The 18065-nt window shown below is 47.2% G+C and overlaps 1 protein-coding gene across 15 annotated transcripts in view; it reads right to left on the bottom strand.

Moving 5' to 3' along the window:
• LOC106601192 (nuclear factor I/Xb) overlaps positions 1-18065 on the bottom strand; it is a 138870-nt gene that overhangs the window by 22820 nt on the left and 97985 nt on the right. For all 15 annotated transcript variants that reach the window (XM_045720384.1, XM_045720381.1, XM_045720382.1 and 12 more), the window contains one exon: positions 1227-1289. In XM_045720384.1, the coding sequence (XP_045576340.1) occupies positions 1227-1289 (63 nt within the window). The remainder of the gene's footprint in view (positions 1-1226; positions 1290-18065) is intronic.

Raw genomic sequence — 18065 nt, 5'->3', positions numbered from 1 at the left:
AGATGCTAGGACACACACACGCACACACAGAGGGAGCTGAAAAAGCCAGGCATAGAAAAACAGATAAACCACAGTGGAAGGCTGTGTTTTCTATAAGATAGGAAATGGCTTTGGTTGGACGTATCACGCACTTATCAAAAGCCCTATGGACAGGTACTCACGTCATGACTGCTTCAAGTCAAGCATGTCAAAACACTGTCCAGCAGGAGGCCTTAATGTGCTCCACAGATTGTGCCCTGTATAAGTTGTATACACACACTGTTTACATGGTGTCCAGTGGGCATCCAGTATGTCAGAGCTTGTTGCAACGTGTATGATGTCATTACTACTATAGATTTTGGATTGTATTTGTGTGTTTAAGCTTTCTAAGAGCTCTTGTGTATGTTGTGTGTACAAGCCCTGGCAGTGGGCAGTGTATAAAGTGCCCAGGCTCTCTATCTAAGGCTATAGTGTAGTGTTTCCTGCTCCTGGGGAACTAGCACTACACACCTGATTCCACTAATCAACTCATCATCAAACCTTTAGTTAGTGGAATCAGGTGTGTAGTGCTAGGTCAAAATGTGCCCCCGTTGGCTCCCCAGGAGCATGACTAAGAAACAGTGCTGTAGTGTAGTCTGTAGTGTCCACTCAGTCTATAGGTCGGGTGTAAAGGAATGTGTATACACCCATATTGTGTATTGGTACCAGTTAGAACCCTTTTGAGTTCCATGTACAGTAGAACCCTCTGTAGAAAGGGTTCTACCTGGTACCAAAAGGGTTCAACCTGCAACCAAAAAATGTTCTTCAAAGGGTTCTGCTATGGGGACAGCCGAAGAACCCTTTAAGGTTCTAAATAGCACCTTTTTTTTCTAAGAATGTAGGATGTCCAGGTTCTCCATGGTTAGTGGTGCTCCTATTCCACACCATCTCCTCAGCCTACCTCAGCCTGGGTTAACCGCAGCGGGGCCGGCTGTATGAGGTCAGAGCTCCAGTCGGCAGCACGGCCATGTGGTTCCCATCTTCCAATAACGTCAGGGTGATTTATGAGTGTTGTGCCACACTCATAGCCAGGCCCAGCAACATCAGCTCGCCTTACTATAATAAACCCAGGCCCAACTCCACTGGGACACACAATACACTCTATACTGGCCTGTGTGTGTGTGTGTTTGGGTGTGTGTGTGTGAAAGTTTTTAAACATACATCTGCATGTATAAATGACAGTGTATATGTTCACACTGTGAACTCACCATTGGGCGGTGGCTTGATGTCTGTGTCTCCTTGCTGGTTTGAGCTGTCTGATTGTCCGGATTCTGTGGAAAAGAGACAGAGAACAGCGAGAGAGATGGTGGAGGTTAGGCAGGAGACAGATGCCTGGACGATTCCCAAGGTGAGGGGGCAGTGGGCGGAGGACAGCATAGGAACACTTTGGAAAGCATTTTAAAACCCCTCCTTTCCAGAGGCAGAATTGGGTCTTAGATTAAAGGTTGGCTATTTCCGCTCAGGTTGAACATTAGAGTCATGAAGTGGCAAACACCAAAGACTTTACTTTCCAGAGCCATTCACAGTAGAGGAATCACTACCGTAAATTCCGGACTATAAGCCGCAACTTTTTTCCCAGGCTTTGAACCTCGCGGCTTAAACAATGATGCGGCTAATATATGGATTTTTCCCGCTTTCAATTTTATTTTTTTCTCCAAAAAAACACATTCTGTGACGTGCTCAGTTTTTTGGCGGCATGAAGCTTTCATTAGACCAATGAAACTGCCGAACGGGTTAAGGTCAAACAACTTTTTTGTTTACTGTTTAGATTAAATCGAGCGCTCTCAAACTTCCCATCATTCTGATTACGGTAGTCATTTTGTCACCCTCATCATGGCAAAGACACGGAGAAATGCATATGATGCAGCTTTCAAGTTGAAGGCGATTGATCTGGCTGTTGGAAAAGGAAATAGAGCTGCTGCACGGGAGCTTGGTCTTAATGAGTCGATGATAAGACGTTAAAAACAGCAGCGTGAGGAGTTGACTCAGTGCAAAAAGACAACTAAAGCTTACTGCTAATTTTTTATTTTTTGTTACAAGCCGTGTTTCGTTAAAGCCTGTGTAAAGTTCATTTGTTTCAATGTACCGGTAGGCACCTGCGGCTTATGTGCGGCTTATTTATGTTCAAAATAATATATTTTTTTAAATTCAGTGGGTGCGGCTTATATTCAGGTGCGCTTAATAGTCCGGAAATTACGGTAGTAATGCTCTCTCCAGAGAGCATCAAGTATCAAATAGGAATGGTTTGGTGTTCCAGTTTGAGAGATAAAACGACTGTGTGTTTGTGACATTTCTTGCACCACTGTATCTCTGGCACTCCTTCCTTTTCTCTTGTTTCTCTCTCTCCCTTACTCTCCCCACTCTCTTCTTCAGCATCCCTCTCTCTCAGGCCCAGGGAGCCACAGTGAACACACACACACACACACACACACACACACACACACACACACACACACACACACACACACACACACACACACACACACACACACACACACACACACACACACACACACACACACACACACACACAGAGTCCTGTTTGAGTGCAGGCCATTGGCACAGTGTGGCAGGTGAAGTTCCCATGTAACCCCAGCTTGCAGCCTCTCTCTCCCTCCACACTGATGACTAGTATAAGCTGAGGAGTGTAAATGTGAAGCCCGGGTCCGCCAGGCGTCATTGGGACTGTGTCTCACTCAGCTCTTTACCTTAACGACTGTGCACAGAAAGGCCTGTGCTAGTTTGGTTCGGCCCTGCTTGGTGCCATTCTTTCTCTGCTGCGTAATGCAACCTTGAAGAGCTTTATGGTTGGATCATATATACCATTCAAGCCAATTACCCCCACAGCACTGTAGGGTTTAAGGCAGTGGGGGACAAGTGTCCCCATTACTCCTACTACTAGGCCCCTCCCTCCCTTCGCTCCATCTAAGCCCCTCAGCATCCTAATCTTGGGGAGGCTAGTCCTGCCGCACCATTTACCCCACCGCCAAAGACGAGAACCAAAACAAAAGGACAGAATCGCCATATCACTTTGGTCTAAAAGGAGTCTCTTTTTCCCTCTCCCTGAATGGAGTCTCAGTCCCTCTCTTGCTCTACTCTCTCTGCTTCTCCCTCACTCATGCTGTCACTCTGTGGAATCCTGGCACCCATTTTAGCATTTGGCAGCCATCTTAGCTTTGGAGGTACCAATACATTCCTGGTAGTTGATGGCGCACCCACACTCGCTAGCACACACACTCTCACACAGACCCACACAGACCCAGTGGTATGAAAGATAAAGGATCTACAGAGGATATACACTGCAAATGGAGTGAAAATAAAACCACGGGGTGTTTGTCTCCAGTCATTGTCTGCCGTGCTGCTGGACCTCTGCAAGCGGCTAAATGAAAAGCTAGACTGGACGACTGCAGCAGAGCTGCACTGACAAATCATCAAAGAAAATAGGAGGAAACATAAGGAAAACATCCAGACAGAGACCATTATTACATTCCTGTAAGAGGTAAATAAGGTGAACTAGAGAGCAAGCCAACATTTCAACTGTAGGATGGGGATAAGGGGATCATCTAAGTCTGTTGAGGTCCTTCATTTAGAAAATAATACAACCTAATTTGGGCATACTCTCACTATGTAAAAACATCTTAATATGCAATTGAACTTGAACTTATATATTATCGACATTTTTTGACAGTAAAAAAAAAAAGAGTCTGGGTCATGATGACAACAGTAGGGATACCCCTCCATTCAGGTGGTTAATGAGAGGGTGAGCTGAGCTGTCACAGCGGTCACACTGACTCTGATAGAACCTGACAGCTCAGATCTGCCTCTTTCATTCTCCCCAGACACACCAGCTGTGATCAATACAGCTCTACACCTGCTGGCCACCTGGGGACTATACACCCAATCGGACTGGGGCCAGGGGGTTTCCTGACTGCGTCACCTGGCCAGGAAAAATGCTGGATCCTTGTTATGGTCTATAGTTAAGCGTTTTTCCTTGTCAGGTCATGTGGTCAGGAAAAACTGTCCTTAAATCAGACCACTGTTAGATCACCAGTCTAATCTAACTGAGGCCCCCTGGTGGTCTGGTGGAGTGTTAACAGCTTCAGTTAAATTCTAATAGCTGCTGTCTACTGTAGCCTACGGTATATGAACCTCCAATCCTACTGCATGGCACATTAGCAGGGCTTGTTTCATGGTGCTGGATCTGAGTGTGTTGGAGGAGAACAAAGGGAGGATGATGAAGGGATGAACAGGGGAGAGCTCATCAAACAGAGAGGGGATGCTCTGAGACAATGGAGAGGCTGTCCATTATTAGTGCTGCTGCTCTACAAGCCAACAGGGCTGGGGGGAGAATCACTGCCCCCACGCCACCATTCCCAGGGTTACACACACACCAGCCATACACTGCTCACCCTTATCTCCAGCACACAGTCGCCCCAAAACCCCTTGTACACATCCTGGAGAGATAATGCATCACACACACTATTAGACAGACATATAGTACATACACATTAACAGACTCACGCCAATCACATTCATACACACTACATACATTTGTCACTAAGTCTCCTCATCATACAGTACATATACACTACGTGTACAAAACATTAGGATGGCATAGACTGACAAGGTGAATCCAGGTGAAAGCTATGATTCCTTATCAATGCCACTTGTTAAACCCACTTCAATCAGTGTAGATGAAGGGGAGGAGACAGGTTAAAGAAGGATTTTTAAGCCTTGAGACATGGATTGTGTATGTGTGCCATTCAGAGGGTGAATGGACAAGACAAAATATTTAAGTGCCTTTGAACGGGGTATGGTAGTAGGTGCCAGGCACCCTGGTTTGAACGTGTCAAGAACTGCAACGCTGATGGGTTTTTCACACTAAACAGTTTCCCATGGGTATCAAGAATGGTCGACCACCCAAAGGACATCCAGCCAACTTGACCCAACTGTGGGAAGCATTTGAGCCAACATGGGCCAGCATCCCTATGGACATCTTTCGACACCTTGTAGTCCATGCCCCGATGAATTGAAGCTGTTCTGAGGGCTAAAGGGGGTACAACTCAATATTAGGAAGGTGTTCCTAATGTTTTATACACTCAGTGTACTGACATTCTGGCTACAACACTTAAATACATTTAAAACACTATACCCCATAGACTGAGGAAATTACTATTACTGAACGTAGGCCTACACACAGAAGTAGAATGAATAGAAAGGGCGTCCCCATTCAAGACAATGATGACATAATGGGTGGACTAACAGTCATTGCGAGTGTAACCATAGGAGCAAAGCAGGAAATAAAAGCAGGAAGTGTACCCATCAATCTGTGCTGTGATTTGTTGAATCAGCTCAACTGACATTACAAAAAATACATTACATTGCATGAGCCACATCAGTTAACATAATTTGAAAGACCATTCTACATTACTATGGAAATGATTGCATCACAATAGCAGGCAGCCATTGCAAGCGTACCCATGAGTTTATCAGTCAAATTGCCAGGGTTAGAGGGTTCCAAGGCCCTTCTATTCATTCTGATTTTTATGGGCCTACATGCTTCAGCGCAGACCCAGCATACAGTAGGTGTCATTATTCTACTAATCAAACACACCTATGATTTGGATGCATCATAAAGACACGCAACAATATATGATAAACACTCTCACTGAGCTCACTGTGCCAGGTCTAATAGACTCATTTGCCATGCGCATATTCATAAATGAATGCGCTCGTACATACAAATAGGCACTTTTTGCCTATTTATCAGCCGGCTTAGAGCATTTGTTTATGCATTACAGGCACACATGAGCAAACAGCATGTTTTAATGTAATGTGCATTAACTGGAAGGGGATTTTACATGGCACAGTGAAAGATCAACATTGAGTCTAATGGCAGAGATAAAGCCAATGGTTCCACAGTAAAACTTGATGACAGGAGAGTGGATGGCCTCTCAGCAGGCTACTGTGCTCTGAGCCAGGGCTCAGCTCTGTCTCTTCACTTCTCCCTCTCTTCACTTCTGTCTCTCTTCACCTCTCTCCCTTTCTCTCTCTCCTTCTAAAGTACAATAACAGTCCTGGATTCCATCTCTTTATCTCTGTATTTATTTATTTTCTCTTCCCTCTGCTTTGTTTCTGACTACTGTTACTGTCTCTGACTCACAGAATGCAGTCACATATTTACCTCTCTTAGCAGATTTCTTTAGCATGTGTTCTGTGCCCACTGCCAGTAAGTGACACACACACACACAACAGCTGGCCAGATGTGGCTCACTGTCATTGTGTGTGTGTGTGTGTGTGTGTGTGTGTGTGTGTGTGTGTGTGTGTGTGTGTGTGTGTGTGTGTGTGTGCAGTGATGGCTGGGATTGGCTGATGAATGGTTGGTGTGACATGGCACTGCACAGAGGAGGCATGCAAAGTATAAATATCAACAGTAACATGCTACTGTCATATGCAGTTGTGAAGTGTAAAGCTAACATGCTAACGACAAGTAAGTGCTACAATTAAGGCTCATAATGCTCTCTGTAATAGAGTGCAACAGTGAGCAACAAAGCTGCAGGCTACAGAACAGACGACCATGAGTAAATCAGGATAGTACGTCTAAATCTAAACAATCAGTATTCTGGCAAACAGCAGTCTCGCTCTCTTTCAACAACTCCTCATCTGAGGCCAGCTCGTGTGTGCTCCCAGTGGCCAAGGGCCATGCCTGCAGTCATACTCTCCCACCCCAGGTGTTGTGTCATTTAAGGATAGAGCGCCATGATTCCATTCACAGTGAAATGATAGGGTCCTCTTCCTACACCTGCGAGAGGCCTTTAGACAAACATCTCTCTCTCTCTCTGCACCATCACACTTTTTTTTTTCACGTCCAGGCCCTAACCCTGTCATTGACGGTAAACTGTGTGGGCCGGCGTGGCTCCGGCCGCATGTGGGAACCCAGCTGTGGTGGACCCATATATCTCAGGCCTGACACGAGAGGAGCAGCCCGGCTGGAATTCCTCACACACACGCATGCATGCATGCACATACACACACACTCACGTATGCTCCCAGAGACCTAAACAGCCTTGCTAGCCTGGTATGCGCACACTTCCTTAATCGCCATGTAAACACATACCAGTAGTAGGATTATGTGTTTGAGCAGCACGTAGGTTTACAGTATATGATCTATATGGGTTTTTTTGCGTAAAAGATGGATGTTGATATCCAGGAGCAGTCCTTTCCATTTCATGATAGTGGGCGTGCACATGTGGTTTCAAGCGCATGAACGTACATAGGCTACGCGTGTGTTTATGTGTGTGTGTACACAGTCTCCCCTCCCCGCACAGCAGAATGGCAAAGCCCCCGCAACCTCCCCATCCCCCAGTCCTCCACCCCTCCACCCCCACCTCTGGATAAAGAGCCCCCACAGCCTCCCCAATTGGGTTTCTCGGTATGTTGCTAAACATTCAGACTTTTTTTAAAAATCCTTAATGCGCTTAAAATGTTCCAACCCCTCCTAATCCCCCAGGCTATCCCACACAGATGTTCACTGAGCTCTTTTATTGGACGTTATTTAAAAATAAAACAATCCCCACTTATTTATTCATTTCCTATCTTATATAACCATACATCATCATCTGACCATCCTCCCCACACCCCCTCATCCCCCCCTTTCTCACCACATATTTCGGCAGGCATTGTCACTGACACCCGTTGTCCTTTGAGTTTAAGCCCCTTGGGGTAAAGAGGCCACCAGGTTCAGAGGAGACATTAGCCAGTGTAGATAGATTCCAATATATTACTGGACTTACATTACAGTATTAGATCAGTATTAGAGCAAATGAAACACACAGCTGAGAATAGTCTGTACTGCAAATGGGAGAGGGTGAATATTGGGAGTGTAACTCTATGTGCCACCACAGCATGTTGCCGTGTGATTAATTGCGAGGGTGTACAATGTATCCGTTTTGGTGTAGGTAAGAATATAAATATATCTACTGTACATGAATATTTATATGAGATTGTATCTTAATGTGTATAAAATATGCATCATACTTCCTCCAGAGCATGTGTGTATAGTAGGAGATAAGCATGTAAATTGTGTGAGTGTGCGTGAGTGAGTGTAGCAGTGAGTACATGTGAGTTTGCGTGCCTGTGTGTGTGCCTGTGTGCCTGTGTGTGTGTGTGTATATGTGTGTGTGTGCCTGTGTGCCTGTGTGTGTGCCTGTGTGTGTGTGTGTGTGCTCTGCGTGGCGGCCCCAGCCCTGTGCCAATGAGGAGCAGGTGTGGGGAGGCTGCCCTGTGTAGCCCGGTGCCCATCTGCGTGCCCGTCTGTGTGCCGCCTGCACCCACACCGTGCCAACACCACACAGAGCAGGGGGAGCCAGGGGGTGAGAGGGGGTGAGTGGGGCCTAAGGGGACTCAACCATGGGAGAGTGCAGTGCAGAGGGGGGTGGTGAGGGTAGAGGAAAGGGGCTGGCGTCCTGCCCATGTATAACCCTCTCCCTATTCTCTCTCTCTCTGACGCTTTCATCTTTTATCTGTCCCTCTGCTGATCAACCATGGCGTACAGAGCCAGACACACAGTGTGACAGTAATTCACTGAGCAGCATAGGCCATTTAACTTGATTGATTGATGTATTGGTTTTAATTTGATATGATAGATAAATAGACCTCTGTGCTGATTGAAATGACCCTGACTTTCTGAGATCCCCTTGTGTTTCCTTTTGAAATTTCACAAACTGTTACTATAAGGCTACCTCTCGTATCGTCTGAGATTCCCAAAGATTGGAAAGCTGCCCACTGCACTGAGACTAGGTAACACGGTCACCACCGATAAATCCATGATAATCGAAAATTTCAATAAGCATTTCTCAACGGCTGGCAATGCCTTCCTCCTGGCTACTCCAACCCCGGCAAACAGCACATACTGTATATAGTCTTTTTCTACTGTATTATTGACTGTATGTTTGTTTATTCCATGCGTAACTCTGTGTTGTTGTATGTGTCAAACTGCTTTGCTTTATCTTGGCCAGGTTGTAGTTGCAAATGAAAACTTGTTCTCAACTAGCCTACCTGGTTAAATTAAGGTGAAATAAAGAATAAAAAAATAAAAAAGGTTACTAAAAATATGCTTTAACAAGTGTAATGACTATGTTTGGCCACCAGATGTCCCTTACTGGCAGTGGGCGCAGAACACATGCTAAAGAAATCTGCTAAGAGAGGTAAATATGTGACTGCATTCTGTGAAACAGGAGCGATAGGGGGAGGGGACACATACAGACCTATAGACAGTGTACAGAATCTACATGGACATACTGTATGAGTGTGTGACCCTGTGGAAAGTATTGAGAAGGGAAGCAGCAGGCCAATATGACAGACATGAGAAAGTGTGGTTTACAGGGAAGTGGTGTGTGTGGGCACAGGCTGTGTGTGGGTCTGCTAGTGGGAGTGAGGGTCATGTGATGTCCCTCTGTGTCAGGGAGAGAGTAAGAGTGAGATAGAGAGAGGAGAGAGAGAGAGAGAGATAGGAGAAGGGGGGTTAGGGGGGGTCGCGAGAGCTGTGGGAACACCAGGCCTTGCCAAGAAAGAGGAGAGTAGAGAGAATAAAATGAATGAGAAAGAAAGAGAGACTTGTTGGCAGAGAGTGGGGGGAGGGGAGGAGAGAGGAGGAGAGGAGAGAGTACAGCCATGATCAAAACTCTCTCTGCAGGGGAGAGGAGAGGAGGAAAACACACACAGCAACCAGGAGACAGGGCCAGGCCCGGTGTTAGGGTCATAGTCTGCCAACTCTGACCCTGTGTCTGGGGCCACATGCATGAAGTGGTGTGCTCTGATCTGGGTCTATCAATTAAGGAGAGAACAGAGACTGACCTGCCTCTCAGGCTGTGTGTGTGTGTGTGTGTGTGTGTGTGTGTGTGTGTGTGTGTGTGTGTGTGTGTGTGTGTGGGATTGGCGGGGGGTATCACACAGAGAACATTTAGTGTGAACTTGTGAACTTTTGGCCAGCAGTTCCAGCGCCATCTTATGCCAGTCTACCCTCGGGCCCAGGGCAAAGTCTAGCCAGTAGGAACAACAACAAGCATGAGGAAAGTACTAGAATAGAATAATCCATTCGCTTCCAGCAGGGGCATACGTCTATTTGCCTTTGTGAAAATGTTTGTATAACACAATGTGGGCCTCACAGTGCAGCTCTGCCAGAGGGACAGTATGTGGTGAGGTGTTGGGCTCCTCGGTGCAGCTCTGCCAGAGAGACCACAATACCATAACAGCAGTCATCTGCCAGGTTGTCTACCACGCCATGTAGGTTATAACCTCTATTCACGTTCTAGAGCCTGTTATATCACACTATTTACACCAGTGGGCCTTAGTTTAATCCAGTGAGACACCAGGCCAAGAATATTTAATGATTTATTTCGGGTTTGTGCACTATGCAAATAAATGCTCCCAAATCTATCTGGGCTTGGAGGACGTGTTTAACGAGGGCAGTAAAACTCCACACAAACGACGCCTGTAAAAATAATGTGTGCTCTGCATAAATGCTCTTTCTGACTAATGAATTAGAAGAGCGATGAATGGACATGTAAAAATCCACATCCTGTCTAGATGATGCCAAAGGCGTGTGTCTATGTATGTGTATGAATATGTGTACGCTTATCTACATATTGAGTGCCAAAGTGTGTTTGTGTGAATGTGTGTGTCTCCTCTCATCTCCTGCACAGTGTATGACTGTGTGTTTATGTCAATTTGTATGAGTGTGTTGAATTAGGGAGCTTGGTGCAGCTTTCCTGAGTCGATGCCAGCTCATTGTAGGAGAGAGGTCAGTGACAGCTCCTTCTTACACACACACACACACACACACACACACACACACACACACACACACACACACACACACACACGCACACGCACACGCACACGCACACACACACACACACACACAAGGCTGATCCAGGGAAGTCCCTGTCATGAAGGGCTTTTCCCAGCAAACACGAAGGAGGGAGCGAAATCAATCTTCCTGTGAAAAAATTGAGCGCCAACCGAGAAACAGATGAGCCCATGAGAAACAACAATCAGACAAATGAGGGCACCGATAGAGAATCAACCTCTGACCACCAGCTGTCTGCGAGTCATGGGCCCAGCCGCCATTTGTCTGTCTGTCCTTAACTGACCCGACCTCAAGGTCATTGGCTCCGAGTCAGCAGGAGGGTGTGTGTTGCGCACGCTCCTGCTATCTGTGTCAATGTTGGCTTTATCTCATGCGTAGCAGATAAGGTGAATAAACAATCTGTCTGGACTTCCTTCAGGGTTAAATGCCATGTTGGCCAGCCAGGACACCTAGCCTAGTACTGCCCTCACATGAAGCTGATGCCCAGGATCAGTGCCAATTGCACTGGGACAGGGGTTACAGTCAAGTCCCAGGTTTCAGCCAGAGAGCACAGGCCCAAAGCTGAGTAGGATTTCGATAAGCTATGTTGCTAACATAACAAAAATGGTGACTGAGTGGGACCTGTGTGTGGGTATACTGTATGCATAGCTGAATGAGTAAGTGATGTGACCTCATAAAGTACTGCTGCAAGGCTTAGTTCATATCATTCAGCTTATGGATGCACTCAGCTGCTCTCATTGTAAAGCCGATAATTGGAGATTTATTCCATCTATCAATCCATGTATTAACTTATTAACCCAGATAAGACTAATACCTTCCTGCTTCCCTCGGTCTCAGAAAATCACCTCAATAATAAGAGATCCACTTACAATATAATACGTATAACAAATCATTATCAATCACCATCATCATCTCTTGATCCACTTCATCTTCAAATCAGACATGTTCGACCATGTTTCAACTGTAGAGAGAAAGAGGGAGATGGAGACAAAGAGAAAGAGAAGGGAATAAAAGCTGTAAACGAAAGATTGGAGAGCCTCTCTCGTGCAACAAAAGAGGGATCCCATAGTTTTCCTTTGTAGGAGGGAGAAATAGTGCTGTACCAGTGAGAGGGCAGGGCAGGGCAGGGCAGGGCAGGGCAGGGCAGGGCAGGGCAGGGCAGGGCAGGGCAGGGCTACCCCTAAATGTCAAATGGAGAAGCATGAAGGATCTTCTAGTGAGGACCTGAGGAGCCAGCATCTGTCTGGCAACAGCTCAGAAAAGTCTAGTGTTTCACACTACGCCTCTGGGATCTCTGTTGCAGCCAGGGGTTTATGAAAAACAGCTTTATATGAGGAGAGAGGGAGAGAGAGAGAGAGAGAGAGAGAGAGAGAGAGAGATGGGGGAAGGTTGAGAAAGCAGGAGGGAAGGAAGGAGAAAGAGGGAAGTCGGGAGGGAGCAGACAAAATGACGGTAGATGACAATAAGAGAGAGAAAGGAAGGGAGAGTCAGTTAAAGGAACCATGAGAATCCAGTGGAGATAAAATAACTCCATTCTGCCTGGTCTCTTGATATACTTCCTGTGGCTCCAGATGAGCCTGGTGGCCCCTGGGGGGCTCCTGGAGCCGTCTGTGTATTCAGGTCAGGAGCAAGTGCAATGGAGCGCTACACACAACCTGTGCCAGTGTGTGTGTTTGTTTGTTTTGAGGCCTCAGAATAACATGTGACAGCCAGCCCTGCCTTCAGTCAACCAAGGGCTCAACTTGCCTTCCCATGAGCCCGTGTTTGGTCTCAATCTTGGCTGTCAGAGTGTCCACACTGTCTACTGTCAGTGGAGCTGAGGTACAGCACAGCACTAGTCTGCACAGGACGGCACTACACTGCATAGCAGGGCACAGCAAAAGAAAGCTTTCCACACAATAGTCGGCAAAATCATGTATTTTGTATTTTACTAGTGAGGGATTGTTAGGAGAAGTAAACGGGACCTAGAGGGGCATAAAGAGTTCACCTGCCACTGTGTTACACTGGGATCACACAGAGAGCCTCCTCAGTCAGAGCTGCATGGCTTGTCATATTTTTCACCACTCAAGGACTTTCCCATAGAGAGCCCAGCCAGAGGGTGCCTGCCTGGTGTTTCTGTGGGCCGTTTCTGGGCAGCGTTCTCTCATGTTGAGGAATGCACACAGTAAACACATGCGGCGGGCGCTGCAGCGCCTGGTGGGAGCTGAATGGGAGCTGGATGGGGTCTGGATGGGAGCTGGATGGGGTCTGGATGGGAGTTGGATGGGATCTGGATGGGGTCTGGATGGGAGCTGGATGGGGTCTGGATGGGGTCTGGATGGGAGCTGGATGGGGTCTGAATGGGAGCTGGATGGGGTCTGGATGGGAGCTGGATGGGGTCTGGATGGGAGTTGGATGGGATCTGGATGGGGTCTGGATGGGAGTTGGATGGGATCTGGATGGGGTCTGGATGGGAGCTGGATGGGGTCTGAATGGGAGCTGGATGGGGTCTGGATAGGAGCTGGATGGGGTCTGGATGGGAGTTGGATGGGATCTGGATGGGGTCTGGATGGGAGCTGGATGGGGTCTGGATGGGATCGGGATGGGATCTGGATGGGGTCCGGATGGGAGCTGGATGGGATCTGGATGGGGTCTGGATGGGATCTGGATGGGGTCTGGATGGGAGCTGGATGGGAGTTGGATGGGATCGGGATGGGGTCCGGATGGGGTCCGGATGGGAGCTGGATGGGGTCTGGATGGGGTCTGGATGGGATCTGGATGGGGTCTGGATGGGAGCTGGATGGGGTCTGGATGGGAGCTGGATGGGAGCTGGGTCTCCGTGCGGTCGGCTATGTTATCATACGAGGAGAGAGAGTGTGTGTCGTAATGGCCACAACACAGAGGGAGCCCTATCAATTCAAGACGCTCATGCCAGAAAGCTCAACAAACACTGGCGGGGGAAGTTTGCTCAGGGCCACGTGGACAAAACAAACGGCTCAGGACACCATGGCTCTCAGACGAGGGGGAGAGAAGGAGGCAAGGTAAAATGGCGTCTGCTCTGCATGGTGACTTTGACTTTAATGAAAAGCAGAGGCACTCCTCTCTGGAAGAAAGCATGACGAAAAGCAAAGTTTACATGAGCTAATGGCAGAGAGAGGGAGAGCCAGAGGGAAGGGAGTAAGAGACAAACAAACTGACTAACAGCTGCATAGAGCACTTCAATATGACAGAGAGAAAGGAGAGAGGAGAGAGAAAGAGAGAGGAGATAGAACGAGTGAAAGAGAGCGAGAGAATGAGAGAGAGAAAGAGAGAGAATGAGAAAGAGAGAAAGAAAGCGCACCACTACTATAAAAAAAGAAAAGCCCACATTTCAAGTCGGTATGAAATGGTCCTCATTTCATGATTCAATTCCTGCTCCCTCCCTTTTCCCTCCTCCTCAACCTCTCTCTGCACCTCTAACTACCCCTTTCCCTCCCTTGCTCTCGTTCTCTTTTGCAGCTGCAGAGCTACAAAAGTGCTTGGGCTTGAGGGAGGGAAGATAAGGAGAGAGAAATCTTGATAGAGAACCAGAACAAAAACACAGCCCAAGCGCTCCAAAAAGTGAGAAAACTAGGCTGTGCGTTGTATGTAATGTGATACCTGCATAGTGCATAGCACTTGCACTGAATCACACTAATACTGTACAAACTGCTCACTTCAATGGGCCTGCATGTAGTCTGATAGACAATATGGTTCATAGTCTTAATCAGTCCAGTAGTGTCATCAACAAATAGTTCTACTACAGTATATTCCCTATGTGTTCTACTACAGTACAGTGGGGGGGAAAGTATTTGATCCCCTGCTGATTTTGTACATTTGCCCACTTACAAAGAAATGATCAGTCTATAATTTTAATAGTAGGTTTATTTGAACAGTGAGAGACAGAATAACAAGAAAAAAATCCAGAAAAACGCATGTCAAAAATGTTATAAAATGATTTGCATTTTAATGAGGGAAATAAGTATTTGACCATTCTGCAAAACATGACTTCGTACTTGGTGGCAAAACCCCTGTTGGCAATCACAGAGGTCAGACGTTTCTTGTAGTTGGCCACCAGGTTTGCACACATCTCAGGAGGGATTTTGTCACACTCCTCTTTGCAGATCTTCTCCAAGTCATTAAGGTTTCGAGGCTGACGTTTGGCAACTCGAACCTTCAGCTCCCTCCACAGATTTTCTATGGGATTAAGGTCTGGAGACTGGCTAGGCCACTCAAGGACCTTAATGTGCTTCTTCTTGAGCCACTCCTTTGTTGCCTTGGCCGTGTGTTTTGGGTCATTGTCATGCTGGAATACCCATCCACGACCGATTTTCAATGCCCTGGCTGAGGGAAGGAGGTTCTCACCCAAGATTTGACGGTACATGGCCCAGTCCATCGTTCCTTTGATGCGGTGAAGTTGTCCTGTACCCTTAGCAGAAAAACACCCTCAAAGCATAATGTTTCCTTCTCCATGTTTGACAGTGGAGATGGTGTTCTTGGGGTCATAGGCAGCATTCCTCCTCCTCCAAACACGGCGAGTTGAGTTGATGTCAAAGAGCTCCATTTTGGTCTCATCTGACCACAACACTTTCACCAGTTGTCCTCTGAGTCATTCAGATGTTCATTGGCAAACTTCAGATGGGCATGTATATGTATTCTTGAGCAGGGGGACCTTGCGGGCGCTGCAGGATTTCAGTCCTTCGCGGCGTAGTGTGTTACCAATTGTTTTCTTGGTGACTATGGTCCCAGCTGCCTTGAGATCATTGACAAGATCCTCCCGTGTAGTTCTGGGCTGATTCCTCACCGTTCTCATGATCATTGCAACTCCACGAGGTGAGATCTTGCATGGAGCCCCAGGCCGAGGGATATTGACAGTTCTTTTGTGTTTCTTCCATTTGCGAATAATCACACCAAATGTTGTCACCTTCTCACCAAGCTGCTTGGCGATGTTCTTGTAGCCCATTCCAGCCTTGTGTAGGTCTACAATCTTGTCCCTGACATCCTTGGTGAGCTCTTTGGTCTTGGCCATTGTGGAGAGTTTGTAATCTGATTGATTGATTGCTTCTGTGGACAGGCGTCTTTTTTACAGGTAACAAGCTGCGGTTAGGGGCACTCCCTTTAAGAGTGTGCTCCTAATCTCAGCTCGTTACTTGTATAAAAGACACCTGGGAGCCAGAAATCTTTCTGATTGAGAGGGGGTCAAATACTTATTTCCCTCATTAAAATGCAAATCAATTTATAACACTTCTGACATGCGTTTTTCTGGATATTTTTGTTGTTATTCTGTCTCTCACTGTTCAAATAAACTTACCATTAAAATGATAGACTGATCCTTTCTTTGTCAGTGGGCAAACGTACAAAATCAGCAGGGGATCAAATACTTTTTTCCCCCACTGTATATTCCCTATGTGTCTCCGAAAGGCAGTGGCTCTAGATGCTCTGGCCTGCCTAGTTCTGCTGCTGCCCAGTGGTCCTGCTGCTCTAATCTCCACATCATCTTCCCATGGCGTGTACTGTAAGTAAGAAGACACAACTTTCCCCTGTCCAAAGCCCCGTGTTGACCGGCTGAGATCCCCGCTGGCCGGGGTCATCTCCGAGGGCAACCCATGTGGCCTCATCCTCGCTCCCTGTCTCTCTCCCCTCCTGTCCTCCCCTCTTACAGACATAATCCCTACGGCTTTACATCTTAAAACTTCCTCCAGCTCAGGAATCTCGCATCTCAGAAATTCAAATTCCCCTGAAGACGAAGGCTTTTTCCTGCTAAATAACACTAACCCCCCTGTGACATAACATCCCCTATAACGCCCATGCAGTTCTGAGTATCTCCCCTCTCCATCTCCATATCACCCCCGCACAACACCATGACATGTCCTTCATCCCTCTCTCTCTATCCCTCCAGTCCTCTCTCCATCAGCTTCAGCTGTGTTCCTCTCCTTGGTGTCCTTCCCTCCAGTCCTCTCTCCACCAGCTTCAGCTGTGTTCCTCTCCTTGGTGCCCTTCCCTCCATACTCGATTCACCAGCTTCAGCTGTGTTCCTCTCCTTGGTGCCCTTCCCTCCATACTCGATTCACCAGCTTCAGCTGTGTTCCTCTCCTTGGTGCCCTTCCCTCCATACTCGACTCACCAGCTTCAGCTGTGTTCCTCTCCTTGGTGCCCTTCCCTCCATACTCGATTCACCAGCTTCAGCTGTGTTCCTCTCCTTGGTGCCCTTCCCTCCATACTCGATTCACCAGCTTCAGCTGTGTTCCTCTCCTTGGTGCCCTTCCCTCCATACTCGATTCACCAGCTTCAGCTGTGTTCCTCTCCTTGGTGCCCTTCCCTCCATACTCGACTCACCAGCTTCAGCTGTGTTCCTCTCCTTGGTGCCCTTCCCTCCATACTCGATTCACCAGCTTCAGCTGTGTTCCTCTCCTTGGTGCCCTTCCCTCCATACTCGATTCACCACGTTTGCCCGGCCGGTTCATTATTTCAAATTTACGGCCTGTCCGGTTTGGACTCCCTAGTGGAGGAATAAAAACAGGCTTTGGTTGGTGTGGTGATCCAGAGCCAAGCCCAAAACCCCTTCCCGACTTCAGTTGAATGTAAAGTCATATCAAATTAAATGTAATGAATAAAAAAGTTGCCAAGAGCTGTACACTTGCGAAACACACACATACAACTGTACACCCTCGGCACTCTCTGGGGAAAAGAGCTCAGCTTGGCAAATGTATGTGTGTGTTTAAGAGAAAGAGAGAGAAATGCTTTTAGCACAATGTTTAAGTTATGTGGAATGTATTTACCAGGATCAGGGCCAATGTATTTTTTAAAAGTGTCTATGAAAAGTGTAGAGAACATGGATGGAGATGGGCTGTAGAAACGCTAGGCTAGCTAGACTCGCTCACTGCCGCTCATCAATCACTGCTGCTTACTGCTTATGTCTGTGTGTGTGTCTCTGTGTGTGTGTGTGTGTGTGTGTGTGTGTGTGTGTGTGTGTGTGTGTGTGTGTGTGTGTGTGTGTGTGTGTGTGTGTGTGTGAACATGGAGGTGATGCCGGCGTACACTATTTTGGAGTGCAGCGGGGCAAATGGATCAGGCTAGGCGGTAATACAATATAATGATGGTCTCTGTATCATGGCCCTCAAAGCCTTCCTATCCCTCATGCTCATGGGCCCTTTGGGGATTTCAGTCATTTGAAAATATT

Source organism: Salmo salar, chromosome ssa06, assembly GCF_905237065.1.
Source record: "Salmo salar chromosome ssa06, Ssal_v3.1, whole genome shotgun sequence".
In the NCBI taxonomy this organism is placed as follows: Eukaryota; Metazoa; Chordata; class Actinopteri; order Salmoniformes; family Salmonidae; genus Salmo; species Salmo salar.
This window is presented reverse-complemented; position numbering and strand designations above follow the sequence as displayed.